We start from the raw sequence: 19896 nt of genomic DNA on the forward strand, positions 1-19896 counted from the left end.
GAATGATAAACACAAATTAAGCACATGAATCGCTTGCCTGGGTTTGAAACCGCAATCATCGGTTAAGATGCACGCTTTCTAACCATAAAGCATCACTTATTTACTTACCTTTGAAAATATATTGTGATGGTAATTTTCTTCGGGAAAATTGAAACAAATTTGTAAGACAATGTGATACTCATAAAATTGACACGAGAAAAATACGCACGTTTATAACTATTTATATTTAACTGTTAAAACATTATGTGTGACTTTCAGTTGGAAGAATATGTCCTTAGGGATCCTCTTCTCTTTGGTGACTATCGCAATGCACTCGATGAAGAAGAAGTCAGATATTATGAGGATCTATTAGATTATGAAGCAGTTTATTTCTTATTTCAAGAGGTATTTAATATACATATTTCAGAATTCAAATAATAAATAAATAAAATTGAGATCTAATATTTTAATCTGTGTTCCGTGTATCGTATTGGCATTTTCCGAACTTTTAATACTATCATAATGAATAATTTGGTATTTCAACTTTCACCCTTATTCTTTTCAAGTACCATAGGGTTTGTATAATAACAACCGTTGGTTTACTGGCTTTAATAGCGACGTTTAACGCCTCCGACATTTTTCTTATATATAGAGAGGTGCGTTCGCGACCTTGTACGATTTTGAATTTACAAAAAAGAAATATGATTGTAGCCTAAGTAGTAACTTATACAATAATATTTCTTTTTTGTAAATTGTAATAATAGCGAGTACCCTATTATATCAGTTATCTGCCATTGAAAGTCAAAAGTCCCATCAAAACGGCCCAGCCGTTCCAGGGATTAGCCGGAAAAAACAGGACAGACAGAAATTGTAAAAAATATAATTTTGGTATGTGTATAAATATATATGCATTGAGTAGAACGGCTATATTAATATTACAAACAGACACTTCAATATAAAATATGTATAGATTTAAGGAAATGCTAACTATAGCTTTTTATATACCTACATATCTAAAGTGCAAGAACACGAAAAAAGTAGGTCCACATATTTATAGTAACATGTTAAATTAGCTCCGTAAGTAGTGTTTTATTTGTTTGACGACCTCCGTTGTTGAGTGGTGTATACACCGGATTTCATGGGTACGCCTCGGAGTGGCGTCGTCCTGGGTTCGATTCCCGGCTGAGTCGATGTAGATTATCATTAGTTTTCTATGTTGTCTTGGGTCTGGGTGTTTGTGGTAGCGTCGTTTCTTCTGATTTTCCATAACACAAGTGATTTAGCTACTTACATCGGGGTCAGAGTAATGTATGTGATGTTGTCTCATATTTATTTATGTTTATTTAGTATTTGTATGTTTTAGATTCTCGATGAATACAATGAGCGAGTGGGCAAGATGTCGGTGGTGCTATTTGAGGACTGCCTGGAACATCTGACGCGCGTGCATCGCGTGCTGCGTACAGATCGCGGGAACGCGATGATCATCGGCGTCGGTGGCTCCGGGAAGAAGTCCATCTGCCGTCTCGCCGCATTCGCTGCTGGTGACATAGACAAATTATTAAATTATCTCTTCTCTTATCTCTCTGTCTGTTCATTTGACACAGCATCAAAAATGAACTAACTTTTAACTTGGTGGTAGGGCTTTGTGCAAACCGGCCTGGGTAAGTGCCACCCACTGATTAGATATTCTACCACGAACAACAGTACTCGGTATTATTGTGAATCGGTTTGAAGGGTGAGAGAGCCAGTGTAACTAACAAAGGGACTCTCACAAGGAACATAATATCTTAGTTCCCGAGGTTAGTGGTGCATTGGCGTTGTAAGTATTGCTTAATATTTCTTACAGCGCCATTGTATGGCTATGGCTGATAATAACCACTTACCGTCAGGTGGCCCATATGCTCGTCCGACAACATATACCACAAGAAAAAAAAAACTACTCGTAGCGTAGTGTAATGTCGTTAATTTTTCATTATAATATGTTATATATTTAAATTTAAAATAGGATGTGAAATGTTCGAAATCACCGTCACACGCAACTATAACGAGAACACGTTCAAGGATGACATGAAAAGGCTTTACAATCAGCTCGGTGTCGACGGCAAGCCTACCGTATTTTTGTTCACCGCGGCGCAGGTTTGTACAATGACATATCGTTATGTTGTTTCAATTTAGTATTTTGGGTTTTTCGAGACATAAATAAATACTTAATGTGTTTAGAATACGTTAACAATCGATTGAACGTTTAAATGTTGTTTTTTTCTTTGATAGATTCTTGAAGAGGGTTTCCTAGAATTTATCAACAATATTTTGATGATTGGTATGATCCCCGCTCTGTTTGGTGATGATGAAAAGGATGCCATCATAAATGCAGTTCGTAACGAAAGTGCTGAGGCTGGCTACGGCGTGGCGAAGTAATTAAATTATTTTTTTTTAATTTCTAACATTACCTGTTAAACTTTACCTGGATTTTGTTAGGTCATTCTTCAAATTATCGTTTAATTGTTATTTAAGTTCGAAAAAATTTAGTTTCAGTTAGTTTACCTACTTAGCCGTGCCTGCGACCTTGTACGCCTTTGAATATAACAAAAAAATATATTATTGTAGCCTAAGTTATCTGCCAGTGAAAGTCCCGTCAAAATCGGTCCAGCCGTATCAGAGATTAGTCGGAACAAACAGACATCTGGTATATGTACCGTGTATAAATATATATGCATTGATATACATATACATACATTTTACTCAATGCATAATATGTGCCCTTATTTTAATATTACAAACAGACACTCCAATTTTATTATTTGTATAGATTAATAGTTACACTAGTCACATCATTATCGTAAGCCACAACTGAACGATTTTGTACATACGCCTTTTAGAGTAACGTAACATAAAATAAAAACTATTTGCAGAGATGCTGTCTGGAACTTCTTCTGTAACAAATGTGCTGACAATTTGCATGTCGTCCTGTCCATGTCGCCGAGTGGCGACATACTGAGGAACAGGTTAAGTTCAATAAACGTACTCCTAATATACGACGACAATTGTCACATTGTTGAGCTGAGATGTCCCAGCGATTAGAACGCGTGCATCTTAACCGATAATTGCGGGTTCGAACCCAGGCAAGCACCACTATGTTTATGTGCCTAATTTGTGTTTATAATCCATCTCGTGCTCGGCGGTGAAGGAAAACATCGTGAGGAAACCTGCATGTGTCTAATTTCATCGAAATTCTGCCACATGTGCATTCCACCAAACCGCATTAGAACAGCGTGGTGGAATATGTTCCAAATGTACAGGCTGTTACTTAACTTTTTTTTTAATTGTCACAGTGGACTAAATGCATTGCTTCTATTTTATAAATGACTTTGGTTTTTCACCTTACTTTCGTTTTTTTATATGCAACGAGTATGCATGTATTACCTACCTAGTTATTATTACATTTATTTGTGCTTTAATCTATATAATGGTTTAAATTAATAAAAACTACATTATTTTTATTTTGTTTCGACATCAATTTGAACTATTTCATTTTACTATAATAGACAGTACTTCTTAACAATAATCCTTGTTATGTAATGTAAGCGTTCATTAATAGATATTTTATTATAATTACAAATTATAAGTATATGACGTGGAGACAGCTAATACATACAACTATGACTTTTAAAATTTGACCCAACCGACCACCTCTGATCATATCCAGCTAACCGAACGATCTTTAAATATATCTACTAAATTATATTTACTTGGTAGTAGGGCTTTGACCAATCCCATCTGGGTAGGTACCACCCACTCATCAGTTATTCTACCGCCAAATAACAGTACTCAGTATTGTTGTGTTCCGGTTTGAAGGGTGAGTGAGCCAGTGTAACTACAGGCACAAGGGACATAACATCGTAGTTCCCAAGGTTGGTGGCACATTGACGATGTAAGGAATAGTTAATATTTCTTACAGCGTCCTTGTCTATGGGTGATGGTGACCACTTACCATCAGGTGGCCCATATGCTCGTCAACCTATACATTAAAAAATAAAAATTACTGTTGCATTGATATAATGCAAAATACATTAATACTATTGTCTTTCAAATTTCATCAATATCCTCTTTGCATTTATTTGTTTATTATTTATATATTGTAATGAACTATTTTCTCATGGAACAGATGTCGAAGTTTCCCTGGCCTCGTGAACAACACAACGATTGACTGGCAGTTTCCGTGGCCGAAGCAAGCTCTACTCGCTGTAGCTAATGTTTTCCTTGCTGATGTATGTATTTGAATCCTGAACAAATTATGTTTTTTATACGATCTAGATCATCGTATCAGTAATTTTAAACCGCCGTTATTACAGTATATATTACTATATTTTATTATATCGTTTTTTTGAGTACACAATTATTGCAAATCAATTTTATTCAAGAGCTGAGATGGCCCAGTGGTTAGAACGCGTGCATCTTAACCGATGATTACGGGTTCAAACCCAGGCAAGCACCACTATATATATGTGCTTAATTTGTGTTTACAATTCATCTCGTGCTCGGTAGTGAAGGAAAACATTGTGAGGAAACCTGCATGTGTCTAATTTCATCGAAATTCTGCCACATGTTCATTCCACCAACCCGCATTGTAACAGCGTGGTGGAATATGTTCCAAGCCCTCTCCTTAACGGAAGAGGAAGCCTTATCTCAGCAGTGGGAAATTTACAGGCTGTTACTTAACTTTACTTTACTTACTATTAATTTTACTACTACTTAATACAGTATTATTATTTATTTACATGTAGTGATAATGTTTTGTGAAAAAAGGAAAATGTGTGCAAATGGTATTTTCCAATCACACAGGTGCAAAAAATTCCGGAAGAATTCCGTTCAATAATCGTGGAGCACGTCGTGCACGTCCACTTGTCGGTTGCGCATTACTCCGCCGAATTCCTGTTGCGATTGCGGAGAAACAACTACGTCACGCCCAAACACTACATGGACTTCCTCAGTAACTACATAGCGCTACTCAATGAAAAGGACGCCTTTATAGTGGCACAGGTATTATATACATTACAGGTATTCGCTGGGTGCGAAGTATAAGCTGGGGAACCACAAAACGATCGAAGCGCGCGTCATGGCCCAAAAAGGAACCTTCTGTGGCGGACGCTGTCACTTTTTACTAGCGAGACTAACGTTTTTAGTAAACAGCCGGGCATTTGACAATGCGGAGACCACCGTATTTGCAACCGCTAGTTGGCGCTGTCATCGCGCACCCAGCGAATATTCCTCTTTCAAATTTAATATTTTATGATACATAGTTTAATTTAATATCATGTTTTCAGTGTGAGCGACTGATTGGCGGCTTGGCAAAAATTGAGGAAGCAAATGTTCAATTAGAAGACCTAAATGCTAAACTGGCAGTTCAAAAAGTGATAGTCGCTGAACAAACGAAAGAATGTGAAATATTGCTTAAAGAGATATCAACAGGTAAGAAAAAAATACACAATCAACTTTCTAACATGAGAAATATTTTTTAAGAAACCCTAATTATTTTTAGCTACCGAGGCGGCCGTCGCTAAGCAAACCGTAGCAGCAATAAAAAGTCAGGAAATCACTGAACAAAGCAAAGTGATAGCAGAAGAGAAATCAGAAGCAGAAGAAGCTCTTTCAGCGGCGCTTCCTGCACTAGAAGCTGCTAGATTAGCGCTTGCTGACTTAGATAAAAATGATATCACTGAAATTCGATCTTTTGCTACACCCCCAGAGGCAGTACAGGTAATTAATATTTTTATTCTTAATCCTTAAGATTTAAGGCACAGTTGCAAGAAATGCTTTATGTTAGAATTAGGTAACAAAATACTTTAATAATATTACAATAACTCTTTTAGGTAGTCTGTGAATGTGTAGTAATAATCCGTGGAATAAAAGATGTAAGTTGGAAGGGCGCTAAGGGTATGATGGCTGACCCTAACTTCTTACGTAATCTCCAAGAGATGAACTGCGATCTCATTACGCAAGCTCAAGTGAAAGCAGTAAAGGCTCATATGAAGAAGAGCAAAAAACTTGACACGATGCAGCAGATCAGTAAAGCTGGGTAAATACAATCAAATTATACAAAAAAATTGTACCTGGACCAATTTAATTTCTATATTGTTTATAATGTACGTATCTGCACTTTTAGGTATGGCCTCTTAAAATTTGTAATAGCAGTACTTGGCTACTGTGCTGTATACAAGGAAGTAAAACCTAAAAAGGATAAAGTAGAGTCATTGGAAAGGGAATATACTGAAGCTTGCAACTATTTAGCGTCCCTGAACCGAGAGATTGATCGGCTGCAGCGAACTTTAGACGGGCTAAACAACAGATACGAAACTGCTATGTTAAGACGACAGGAGCTGCAAGAAGAAACCGATATTATGATGCGTAGATTGGTCGCTGCGGACAAACTCATGTCGGGTTTGTCGAGTGAACAAAAGCGATGGACAGAAGATTTAGCTGCTTTATACGTGGAACAATCTAGACTTATTGGCAATTGCCTGTTGGCGTCCTCTTTCCTTTCCTACGCCGGGCCGTTCTCCTTCTCCTTCAGGCAGACAATGTTGTATGAGGACTGGATGGGAGATGTTCTCGAAAAGGGAATTCCGCTTACTACCCCTTTTACGGTTGAAAGAAATTTGACAAATGAAGTTGAAATTAGTGGGTAAGTTTAAATATAGAATAAGAATCAGTATTGGAGTAATTTGTATTCTTTAGAAGTAGTAATCATTTTAGGTTTTAATTTTGTAATAACATATTTTTAAATATTCTCAGTTGGAATTCCGAAGGCTTGCCTCCAGATGAATTATCAGTACAAAATGGAATCCTAACCACGAGAGCTTCTCGATTTCCTCTCTGTATCGACCCTCAGACTCAAGCTCTTACCTGGATCAAGAGGAAGGAGACTAAGAATAATCTCAAAGTAAAATTTATCCTAGAATAATCTATTAAAAATATACATATGTTTGAGTATAGCTGATGTCGTCTCGATGTCAAGATGGCCCAGTGGTTAGAAAGTGTGAAGGAAAACATCGTGAGGAAACCTGCATGTGACAAATTTCATAGAAATTCTGCCACATGTGTATTCCATCAACCCGCATTGGAACAGCGTGGTGGAATATATTCCAAACCTTCTCCTCAAAAAGGGAGAGGAGGCCTTTAGCCAGCAGTGGGAATTTACAGGCTGTTGTTGTTGTTGTTGTATAGCTTAGAAGGTTTGATCAAGGCTGTCCATGAAAAGAAACTACCCATTGTAACTAGAAACTAGGGCTTTAATTTATGCAATTTTAGGTTAATTATATATTAATACGTCTAAATACTCCCATTCTCAAGATACATCCATACAATGAAAATAATTACAGTGGTCCCGATAATCCGGCCCCTGGCTAATCCGGCATCCTCTGTTATCCGATATATCTATTACTATTGAGTATATTTTTGTCTTCGCAAATGTAGACAATGTATGATTGAGCAGGTTACAACTTGTGCGCCACTGCTATTATTCTCGACCTTTTTTTATTTTGATTCCTATAACTTATTTGAACTTGACCATACGTGATAGCTAGCTGGATATAGAATATATTATAGCATATGTATTTAGACGGATTATGTAATTAAACGGATTACAAGGTAGTTTTTTATAAAACACCCGGACTATAGAGGATCTTAAGCAGTACTTTATAATCCGACAAATTCGATAGACACTGCCCTGCAACTCTTTATTCAAATTACGGGGGTCCACTGTTATTGACTTCTTAATTAATTATTTGCCATCGAAATACTAGAATACAAGATTTAGATTACTGTTTTGACAGTTTATTACTTAAACTATTAAAGTTAATTCTCATTACAAAATTTTCCACTGATAGGTGCTGTCTTTCAACGATCCACAGTTTCTCCGTCACTTGGAGATGGCTATTAAGTACGGAATGCCAGTGTTATTCCAAGACGTTAACGAGTATATTGATCCGGTCGTGGATAACGTCTTGGAAAAGAATATCAAAGGCAAGTGTTTTATGGAATCTTACGATTTCTACCTCTATTATTACTGTTTTTACTTTTTGTTTTACGTATACAATGAATACAGTTACAAGAATATAAATTACAATTTGAATTGTCCGTCTTTTTTTAATTTTAGAGTATAATGTCCAACAAATTTTTTTTATCTAAAATTAACGATATACATTTTTAATACTAATTAAGAAAAACATAGACATCGTAACATTCGCCGACATATACATATATCAAAATGTTCACAACATTTACAAAACATTAAACGTTATTTTAAGTCAATATTTATCATTTTATTTTCACCTATAACATCACATATCAATATGTGTGGCTATATTATTTACTATTTAATGTTTAATAAAATAAATATTTATAATATTGATATTATCGTGTAGTCGAAGGCGGTCGCACGTTCGTGATGCTGGGCAGCTCGGAAGTTGACTATGACCCCAACTTCCGCATGTACCTCACTACCAAACTGGCCAATCCACAGTTTAACCCGGCCGCCTACGCTAAGGCAGTTGTCATCAATTATACTGTCACTGTGCAAGTAAGGATATATATTTTGCTGCCTAAGATTTAAATGAACGATAATTTCCTAGGAAGTGTAATTGGTACCAACACTAATATATCCACCTAAAATAAGATTGTTTAATTAAAATGAAAGGAAAAAATCTTTTAAGGTGCATCAAAATTACAATAATAATATCAAAGTTTCAATATTTTTTATCAATATTTAAGTCTTATTTTATTAAGCGATTTTTAACCGACTTCAAAAAAAGGAGGAGGTTCTCAATTCGTCGGGGCCTTTTTTTTTTTTTTTTTTTTTTTTTTTTTTATGTATGTTACCGAATTACTCGAAGATGGCTGGGCCGATTTTGACAATTCTTTTTTTGTTTGAAAGGGCATGTTATACAGGTGGTCCCATTGTCAGGAGATCAGGATCTGATGATGGGATCCTGGATAAATCGAGGGAACTCCTCAAATTTTATAGGCACACCTATAGTGATTTTGGTTTTATTCGAAGTACCTTAGTCATATGCTCACGAAAAGTGACATTTGATGAAGTGGAACTGATGATGAAGACCACAACTGGTAACCAGAACCTATTAGTAAGTAACTATTTTACGGGTTTAGTTCTATTTCTTTAAGATAGTCGTCAAGCAATTGATGTTAGTAAACATGCCTATGATGAAGTCTAGCTGAAGGTGGATTACCAGGAGAATTCCTCAATGATTAACAGCATTGCATCGGAAAAAATGGTATTGTCTAATTGGCGATGAGCAGTTCACATTAGGCTATTGTAACTTAGGTAACGCTTAATTTGAGTTGCAGTCCACATCGTATTGAAACAGCGTTGAGTTATGTTTAGAGTCGAAAGCCGAAATGTACTGAGTATAATAAAGTGAATGACAAACACTACCAATTGTAATTATAAATAACAAAACAACACTGAAAAGCATTAAATAAATTTTTATAAATAAAAAAAAACCGCCTTCAAAAATGAACTAAAAAGAAAAAAATAATCAGTTACATCCATATCCAATTTACGATTTTTTAATCACCTTTTGAAGTCGGTGCCAACAAAGTAAATAAATTCCTATATTGAAATCAGTTAATTTGTATCGATAGTAGGGTTTGTCTAATGGTGTCATCTATGGAATAAATAGATTTAGTTTTTGTATGTATGTATTATGTATTATGTACCTATATTAGCAATGTTGGCACCGACTTTGAGAGGTGATTAAAAAATCGTAAATTGGATATGGATGTAACTGATTATTTTTTTCTTTTTAGTTCATTTTTGAAGGCGGTTTTTTTTTATTTATAAAAATTTATTTACTAAGAAAAGGTGTGGGCACTTGGAAATGATGATGGCTTTTTCTATGATATTATACGCTTGAAAACCTCACGAAATAGTACACCTGCCCTAAATTTTAACATCTTTCGAAATAAATTATATTTATCACCAGGGTTTAGAAGACCAACTGCTCAGTGTTGTGGTTCGCGCTGAACGAGCCGATCTCGAGGAGCAACGGGAGAGCCTCATCATTGAGACCAGCGCCAACAGGAGTTTACTCTCAGGACTTGAGGACTCACTGCTCAGAGAACTAGCCACCTCCACAGGCAACATGCTGGATAACGTGGAGCTCGTAAATACCTTAGAGAATACAAAGTCCAAGGCCGCTGAAGTGAGTAATATCAAATAGGGCAATTATTTCCCGTAATACATTCTGATTTACTTGTATTTAAATTACTTTTTCATACATAGGTGATGGAAAAACTCCAATTAGCTGAAGCTACTACAAAAGATATTGAAAAATTGCGAGACGGCTACAGACCGGTCGCTAAGCGTGGCTCTATACTCTTCTTCGTGTTGTCCGACATGGCGAGCGTCAACAGCATGTATCAGTATTCCTTGTCTTCGTATCTTGATGTAAGTGAGGAATAAGTATATTTTTTTTAGGGTATAGGTTGGCGGACGAGCTTATAGGCCACGTCATGGTAAATGGTCACCATCACCCATAGACAATGAAGCTGTAAGAAATATTAAATATTCCCTACATCATCAATGTGCCACCAACCTTGGTAACTAAGATGTTATGTCCCTTGTGCCTGTAGTTACACTGGCGCACTCACCCTTCAGACCGGAACACAACAATACTGAGTAAGTACTGTTATTTGGCGGTGGAATAACTGATGAGTGGTTGGTACCTACCCAGACGGGCTTGCATAGAGCCGTACCACCAAGTAATATATATGGTAACAAACAAGAAAAGTACTACTAAGTTAAATCTTAATTTAAAAAGTTACAATTTATAAGTTATAAGTTCTCGTTTATTTTCTAATTTTTACCCACAAATCAGCTACTGAGTGCTGAGTGAATTGTCTAGATTTAAATAAAGAACTAATATCTCCCACTTTCTTGCTCCATTGATTATGACATTTATTCTCCTGAAGGTTGTATAGTTTTAATTGCATATTATAGTATATATTATTAAATTGTTACTGTTTATTTATATGTATATAATTTGATTGTAAAATTAAATATAAGCTAACAAAGTTTAAATAGTAAACGGTTACAAGTACTATTGCAAGTTTCACTTACTTTCTAGGTGTTCTCCTTTTCGTTGCGTAAAGCGATGCCGAATGTGATATTGGCGAAACGTTTAAAGAACATTATCGATATGTTGACTAAAAACGTGTACGATTACGGATGCACAGGTTCGTACGCAATATAAAGTAACAATATTAACAAGCGTCTCAGCGTTAAAATTCAAACACGATCAGGTTGCATAACCATCCACTTAGGATTTTATGGAAATTAACATATGAGCGTTTAAACGGCGTTGGAATAGAAATTTGAGCATCATAATTTTTATGGAATAATATTCCCCAAAATACTGAAGTTTATTTATATTTAACTACAGCAGAACCTGGAACTTTCGAACTATTTGGTACCGAGACTAGCTAAATTTTTAATATAAAACACCTAAAGAAATCATATGCTATTTTTTTATTACTTGTTCATTTAATCTTCAATTAAGAATTGACGATCGCAATGGTCCTATAAAAAATTACATTATTTTTTTATTTTTTGAATTTTGTAATGTAATTTTGTAATTTCTGTCGGTTGATTGTTTAAAATATTTTTACTTACTTCAGTAGTGGTATGTTTACAGGAATATTCGAAAGACACAAGTTACTGTTCTCCTTCCAAATGGATATAAAGCTAGAACAGAGCGAGGGTAACGTTAGTCAAATGGAATTGGATTTCTTCATTAAGGGTAATATTTCCCTGGAAAAGGCCTCCAGAGCTTGTCCAGCTCCTTGGATACCATCTCAGGTACTTACAATTCACTGAAATCCTGTAATTCCTTACGTCAAAAATAGCGTACATACAGAAACAAAATAAATATATATGACGACCTTCGTGGTCGAGTAGTGTGTACACCGATTTTTATGGGTACGCCACTTCGAGGTCCCGGGTTCGATTCCCGGCCGAAATGTAGAAAGTTCATTCGTTTGTTTGTCTATGTTGTCTTGGGTCTGGGTGTTTGTGGTACCATCGTAACTTCTGATTTACCATAACACAAGTGCTTAAGCTACTTACATCGGGATCAGAGTAATGTACGTGATGTTGTCCTATATTTATTTATTATTTATTTATTTATAACTCTCCTAAATATATTTATTTATTATTTAGGAGTCGAGATGGCCCAGTGGTTAGAACGCGTGCATCTTAACCGATGATTGCGGGTTCAAACCCAGGCAAGCACCGCTGATTCATGTGCTTAATTTGTCTCTATAATTCATTTCGTGCTCAGCGGTGAAGGAAAACATCGTGAGGAAACCTGCATGTGACAAATTTCATAGAAATTCTGCCACATGTGCATTCCACCAACCCGCATTGGAACAGCGTGGTGGAATATGTTCCAAACCTTCTCCTCAAAGGGAGAGGAGGCCTTTAGCCGAGCAGTGGGAATTTACAGGCTGTTGTTGTTGTTGTTGTTGTTGTTATTTATAACTAATACTTCCTGGCTGGTACCTGCCTAACAAACCCCATTAATTAATTATTCTACTACCAAAAGTCAACAAATAATTGCGTTTTTCTATTGCTCGATTTTAAAGCATGATATTCCTCTTAAGGCAATGCGCTATGAAAGGTAATTTATTTTCTAAACATTGTTACAGGGTTGGCAAGACATTATGAAACTAAGTGCAGATTTCTCCGAGACATTCGGTGAATTACCAGACCATATAACTAGGGGCCTTGAGAAGTGGCAAGCGGTAAGTTCGTCGCAAGACTTACAATGAATATTACTACATCTTGTTAATGGTATGAACAAAGTGCATTATTCAACATTTATGGTGCCGCAGCATTTACGAGCTAGTACTTACTAGCGATGCTCCTGAGTGACTGAGTGAGTCATACGTTTTATTTTCAAACCTTATATGGCCCGTCTTTTAACCACCCAGTCATTTATTATTCGACCGCCAAACATACACAGACCCAGTAACTTACGGACAAAACCTATTCTTGGGCCTGAAACTAAAATTTCGAATGAATCGAACAAAATGAATGGGAACTATCGTTTGACGGTAGAATTGCCATGAGCAGGGCCGTCGTCCCAAATTGCCCTTATTATTGTTATTTGACGGTGTAAGAGGTGTTTTATTTTATAGCACATAGCTTCGTATAGTGGTGACTCTTAGGTGCAGAGTCGGATTTAAAGGTGTGGAGGCCCCGGGGCCACAAAGCAGTGAGGGCCCTAGACAAACAGAAGCGTGAACACCCTAATAATTATATTATTATGAATTAATTAGTTTTTTTTATTTCAATCAGTAAGCTATGAATTGTTTCGTAATTGTATCGGTAACTTTTAAAATATAAATAGTAACATTATTATAATTTGACTATATCTCAGTATTTGTTAACTTGCTGAAAACTGTGGCCCCCTCTCATGTGGAGGCCCCAGGGCAGTTGCCCCTCCCCTAAATACGGCCCTGCTTAGGTGATAAGTACGTGCAAGTGTTTTTGAAAGAAATGTACCTATATCATTATATTATTGTTTAAAATCGCTACTATTATTATGAGTTCACGATGCAAAATTATATATAAACTTTTAGTATAAGGTATACTCCAGTAAATAGGATATAGAAATCGCTACATAATTGCTTTTAAGTGGTTACGTACTAATTAATTCTACAGACTCTATGTTATTACTACAGGGTATATAAGCTTGTATTAACTCTATTGTTCTCGTGAAAGTTGGATATGAAAACAATTTTAGTTTAGCCCAAGGGAATGTTTTCATTCGCTGCAATAAAAAAAACTTCCTTCCTTAGAGCTTATCCTTTTAGCTTATTGCTATTTTGTTATTTAATGTTTTTAATTCCTAATTATCACTTGCACTTAAATAAATAATACGCATAATTATAATAAAATTATTTGCAGTGGTTCGACAGTGACACACCGGAATCGTCAGAGATACCGGACGGATACCGTGAGAAGCTGAATCCATTTGAGTTACTGATGATACTGCGTTGCTTCCGTGTAGATCGTATCTACCGCGCGCTTACTGACTACATCACCACCACCATGGGCGAAGACTACATCACACCGCCAGTTATCAGGTCATAATGAAGATATGATAATATAAATCTTATTATTGCAAAACCTCCCAAAAACTCATTCCGACGGCAAATATCACAATCGATTCGAAACGTAATCGTTGCCCTTTAGCTTTTTTCCTATTTAACTAGCACAACGATCCAGTTGTGATATGAAATGAGTAGAATCAGGAACCTATCGCAATCCTTTTAACATAGTGATTTTTCTCTTTTTAATTACCATTTAGGAAAAACTTTTACAACACGCGAGAAATACTTTAAATTAGATTTTTATGTAACTGCTTATAAATAATAATAATATGAAATTTACCACTATACTAGCGGCAAGATACGATGGCCGAAGTAATTTGATTCAAGTTTTTGTTGCAATTAGTATCTGATTAAAAAGGTTTAATAAAAAAATATAAAGAAACTTCATGAGCGTGCAAACGTCAAAACGGCCATCATAGCGTGCCGCTACTATAGTTTCTGTCATATTTACCAAACTATACTACAGCTTAAACTTTATCTTTACTTTTATAACAACAACAAACAGTCTTGACATGATCTACGAGCAAACGACGCCGTACACGCCGGTGGTGTTCATCCTCAGCCCCGGTTCTGACCCAACAGCTGACCTTATGAAGCTGGCAGACCGCTGTGGTTTCGGTGGTGGCAAGTTCAAGTATCTCTCGCTCGGACAAGGACAGGAAGGGGTGAGAACAATGCTATTTTTTTTATAATGTTAGGTTTAAACATTCATTCAAATTAGTGGTAACATGAACAAAAGCCTTTTTTAATCTACAATTGGCGTTTGGCGCAGCCAAACTTCGGAACTAATAGTTGTTTCGCTCGCACCTGTAATCCACTGGTTCACTCCCCGTCCAAACTGCAACGTTTCAATAACAAATATTGGTAGAATATATGCACTAGCACCAAATACCTTTATACGGAATTTGTAGTGTGGGCTTAATCTAAGGTAAAAAATATTTTCAGGCCGCACTGTCTCTTCTAGAAGGGGCAATCTCTCATGGTCAATGGTTGATTTTGCAAAATTGTCATCTCTTGGTATCATTTCTGAGAGAACTGGAGAAACAACTAGAAATGATGACGAAGCCTCATCCCGAATACCGACTCTGGTTGACTACCGATCCCACGCCAACCTTTCCTATTGGTATACTACAAAGATCACTTAAAGGTAAAATATATACCTACTATAATAATATGTAAACATTATATGAAAAGTATGTACTTTATTATTTATTTATTAGAAACATGTATTGTCTAAAATGTTACATACAAACTTTTGAGCCGCTTAATACTGTGGTATCAAAGCATCGCTTTAAATATTCCTCATATTAATAATGCTATTGATTTATTTCCAGTTGTAACAGAACCACCAAACGGTCTGAAATTAAATTTGCGTAACACATACTTCAAAATGCGAACTCACGCGCTGGAGGAGTGCGACCACCCGCAGTTCAGAAAACTAGTTTACGTTCTTGCGTTTTTCCACGCTGTCGTTCAGGTTGGCAGGCCTATATAAGTTTTCTCTTTTTTCTGAGTTTGCTTAATAAGTATCGCTGCAAAAATACTGTCTTTGGCTTATATAATTTTTAAAGTTAATTTATTTTATTTTAGTATCAATGTTTAATTTGTAAAACTAGATGTAAAGTGAAATAGATTGAGGTTGTAAATTGAATGTTCCAGGAGCGCCGCAAATACGACAAGATTGGTTGGAACATTGCGTATGACTTCAGCGAATCGGATTTCGTAGTATGTATGCAGATTCTGCAGTGCTACCTCGAACGCTGTCATGCAGTCCGTGGGCCCGTGCCGTGGGCCACGCTCAAGTACTTGTTTGGGGAAGTAAGTCGCGACCGTCGTGACCACAGTTAATGTACTCCCAAAAATTTCAATTCAAATTGGTAACAAATGTTTACCGATAATAAATTTCAGGTGATGTACGGCGGTCGTGTGATAGACGACTTTGACAGAAGAGTTGTGAAAACCTACATGGACGAGTACCTCGGTGACTTCCTGTTCGATAAGTTCCAGCCTTTTCACTTCTACCACGACGCTACCTTCGACTACGTGATACCGCCGGACGGAGAAAGAGAGGAATACATTGGTGAATTTAAATAAATATAACGAATCATACAAGTTTATTAATGGTAATTTGTGCGTCAATTTTTAAACCAATTCAACCACGAATTGGAATGGTTGAATTAGTAATTAAAATACCGAAAATTTTGGTACTGAATACTACCTACTATTTATATATATACACATCAATACCGTCTAGGGATATTTTGTATAAAATTCTAAAACTCAAGAAATTATAGTCAGTTTTAAAATCTTTTGATGAAAGACTATTTTGTAAACCTTCTTGGACGATTCTAAATATGAATTTGAAAAATTTTTACGTGACATAGTGGTGGCGATGGCCGAAGGTTTCGTTTACCTACAGACATATTAAGATATTTTTTTGTGTCAAATTTAAGTTTTATAACAAGTTATCGATTAATTTCTAGTTAAACCTATTATGTACATCATGCAGTGGTGCCATTTAACGAGAGAAGAAATGCTAAGGGCAGGAGGCATGCTCCAAGCTGTGGCTACTCAAAGGAGTATTGCTGAGGACATTGGAACAAAACAAAACGTTATATCTAGGTTATAGTCACGCTTCCGTGCTACTGGTGAAGTGACTGAAAGATATCCAGGTGGGAAGCGCATAACCAATCAGCGACAAGACACATATTTGCAAGTTGCCGCGAAAAGAGAAACAAATGTTACGGCACTTCAATTGGTTCAGAGGCTCCAGCCAAAGGACCAGTTGCTTGTGAGTGACCAAACTGTAAGGAGAAGGCTGCATGAAGCTAACCTTCATGCTCGCAGACTGCTTCGTTCTCCAGCAATACGCCGAGGAAATCGTGGGCGACGACTAGAATAGCTTCGTGTAAATTTGCTCTCGGAAGATAACCAGTGGTCTGTTGTGCTGTTTACCGATGAGTCCCGGTTCGGTTTCCATCCCGATACACGTAGCGTACGTGTTTGGCGAATCCCTGGTCATGATAGCCGTCTGCAACATCCGCAGAAAGTCCATTCATACCACGGCGGCACAATTAGGGTTTGGGCGAGAATTCATCTTGGTGAAAGAACAGTCCACGTTTGGATCAGAAAGACCATGGCGGCCGAAAAATACCGTTACGAGATGCCTGTGCCAATAATTTAGCCCCATAGACTAAAAATGGACCAAGATTTCACACTCATGCACGATAGCGCCTGTCCGCACACAGTGGGAGAGGTAACGAGATGGTTGTAAGAACAAGACGTATCGTTCTTAGGCTGTCCCGCACAATCACCTGACCTAAACCCCATAGAGCACGCGTGGGACATACTCCAAAGAAGGGCTTTGAGGAATTTCCGTGCAAATATTGCGACGGATGAGCCACTTGTTTGCATCTTAGTCGGACCTGGGACAATATACCGCAGCAAGTCTTGGATAACTTAATCCAAAGTATGAAAATTGTTGCAGGACCGTTTTTAAATGTCCTGGGTAGTTTTACAGACTTCTGATTTTTCATATGACTGTTAAAAACAATAACTTTTCTAGATTTTTCACATTTTCTTGAGACAAACATTAATTGTTAGTTTTACCATTATTTTACGTTTTTTCTTTATTTAAGGGTAAAATTGTTTACGCAAAATAATATAGTTTATTTTTTATTCTGAAGTATAGTTAGATAAATGGGCTTTATAGAAATATAAACATGTTGCATGTTATCTTTAATAAATTTTGAAATAATTGAGTTAATTCAAAATATCCCTAGACAGTGTTGATGTGTGTATTTGTAGAACTGATAGTATTCTTAGTAGACTTCAAATCCTACATCCGATTCGCAAATACAAGCTTATTTGATATCTGCTTTAGATACTTTTTTCTTTATAACAACGACCTGAATAAAGAAATAATTAAAATGTTTAGATGCTAAATGGGACGTGGATTGTGTAGTCTGATTATATTATACATCACTTTTTAATTTAGTTACAAGAGCAACACCGACTAATTTATCTGAACGAGATGGAAAGATAACTAACAGAAAGCTTGTATTAAATATTTTTTACTCAGACATAATTTATACCACAATTTCTTAATCAGTCAGTCTGATATATTTTCTACCAGATTTTATCGATGTGCTGCCACTTGCAAACACCCCGGAAGTATTCGGTTTGCATCCGAATGCAGAGATCGGCTACTTCAGTCAAGCGGTTCGTGAAATGTGGTCACATCTCATCGAGCTGCAGCCGCAGACCAGTGAGTCCTAAGCTATTCAAAAATATAAATCTTAACATAGCATATAACAAAGCCGATTCCCGCCGTTTGCAGGGCCGTATTTAGGGGAGGGCAACCGGGGCAACTGCCCTGGGGCCTCCACAATAGTGGGGGCCACAGTTTTCAGCAAGTTAACAAATACCGAGATATAGTCAAATTATAATAATGTTATTATTTAATATTTTAAAAATTACCGATACAAGTAAATAAATCATAGCTTACTGATTGAAATAGAAAAAGTAATTAATTCATGATAATATAATTATTAGGTTGGTCACCCTTCTGTTTGTCTAAGGCCCCCACTGCTTTGTGGCCCGGGGGCCTCCAGATCTTTAAATCCGGCTCTGGCCGTTTGTACACTATGCAACGGATATTAATGCTGCTTCATTAATCAACAGATTAAAAATAAAAGTTTATATGTTCAATATACATGCATATTATAGAAGAAAAAAAAAAAAAACAAAATTGGTAAGTTTTTTGAGCAGAAAAAGAAAAAAATGTTCTTTTGTTTGTTCTTCAATATAAAAGTTGTATATCGAACATTATTGAACCAGTGTAAAACGGGGAGGCATAGCTAGTTTATCATAACTTGCTAAGGTTGGGTATTTCGCTTATTTTTACGTTATTTTTCATGCCGCTAGCGAGTGTATTCGGTAAGTACAAGGAAACATTATTTTTGATACTTTATTGAAAAGACTGCGCCAATATCAACCATTAATTAAATAATTTCGTTAATCACTTACACACATACGCATAATTTTCGGCACATGTGTCTCTGTCGTGTAATAATATATATTGTCTATTGTTGTATAAATTATATTGTCTCTATATGATTGATGTTTTTTACGGTGCAAAGTATTTTTTATTTTATTTAGAAAGTGGTGGTGATATCTTAACCGGACGATATTTCGGTTTAGATTGTAAAATAATTTGAAAGGATAATACCTTTCATATTATTTAAGTAAATATTTCCATTTCATATTATTTAAATAAATAAAATATCAAAGCACATAATATTACGTTTTTTTTTGTCCCACGCTACAAGTGGAATCTAGTGGTGAGTGGGTTTTGTTACTCTTATTCTACCTAGTATTGATTTTTATTATTTATTAATTCATATATTGTTAAAGCATCGATAACATTTTTAATTTTAACAATTCAGGTGAAGGTGGCGGCTTGATGAGTCGAGATGAGTTCATCGACTCTATCGCGGTGGACATCCTTTCCAAGCTTCCACCGCTCTACGAGATTTGGCGCGTGCGCAAACAGTTTGAAATGAACATCACACCCACAGTTGTAGTCCTGCTACAGGAACTCGAAAGGTTGAAAAGCGAACTCTTAACAGCGTATTTTTGGTCTAAAATGTTGAAATCTTTTAAGCAGTTACAGCATATCTTTTATCTTTCAATCCTTTTTTATGTTCAAATAAGTTTGGCCCA

At 36.2% G+C, this 19896-nt stretch overlaps 1 protein-coding gene across 1 annotated transcript in view; it reads left to right on the plus strand.

The window, feature by feature from the left end:
- Positions 1–19896, plus strand: part of LOC124537545 (dynein axonemal heavy chain 10) — a 65612-nt gene that overhangs the window by 43610 nt on the left and 2106 nt on the right. The window contains exons 60-86 of the mRNA XM_047114419.1: positions 259–384; positions 1343–1520; positions 1985–2115; positions 2251–2393; positions 2892–2984; positions 4145–4247; positions 4822–5019; positions 5304–5448; positions 5519–5736; positions 5850–6055; positions 6143–6661; positions 6772–6919; positions 7866–8001; positions 8403–8557; positions 9981–10199; positions 10280–10444; positions 11124–11232; positions 11691–11854; positions 12703–12798; positions 13967–14145; positions 14678–14837; positions 15118–15319; positions 15507–15649; positions 15832–15990; positions 16081–16252; positions 18308–18439; positions 19620–19779. Of these exons, the coding sequence (XP_046970375.1) occupies positions 259–384; positions 1343–1520; positions 1985–2115; positions 2251–2393; positions 2892–2984; positions 4145–4247; positions 4822–5019; positions 5304–5448; positions 5519–5736; positions 5850–6055; positions 6143–6661; positions 6772–6919; positions 7866–8001; positions 8403–8557; positions 9981–10199; positions 10280–10444; positions 11124–11232; positions 11691–11854; positions 12703–12798; positions 13967–14145; positions 14678–14837; positions 15118–15319; positions 15507–15649; positions 15832–15990; positions 16081–16252; positions 18308–18439; positions 19620–19779 (4559 nt within the window). The remainder of the gene's footprint in view (positions 1–258; positions 385–1342; positions 1521–1984; positions 2116–2250; positions 2394–2891; positions 2985–4144; positions 4248–4821; positions 5020–5303; positions 5449–5518; positions 5737–5849; positions 6056–6142; positions 6662–6771; positions 6920–7865; positions 8002–8402; positions 8558–9980; positions 10200–10279; positions 10445–11123; positions 11233–11690; positions 11855–12702; positions 12799–13966; positions 14146–14677; positions 14838–15117; positions 15320–15506; positions 15650–15831; positions 15991–16080; positions 16253–18307; positions 18440–19619; positions 19780–19896) is intronic.

This window comes from Vanessa cardui, chromosome 18 (assembly GCF_905220365.1).
Source record: "Vanessa cardui chromosome 18, ilVanCard2.1, whole genome shotgun sequence".
In the NCBI taxonomy this organism is placed as follows: domain Eukaryota; kingdom Metazoa; phylum Arthropoda; class Insecta; order Lepidoptera; family Nymphalidae; genus Vanessa; species Vanessa cardui.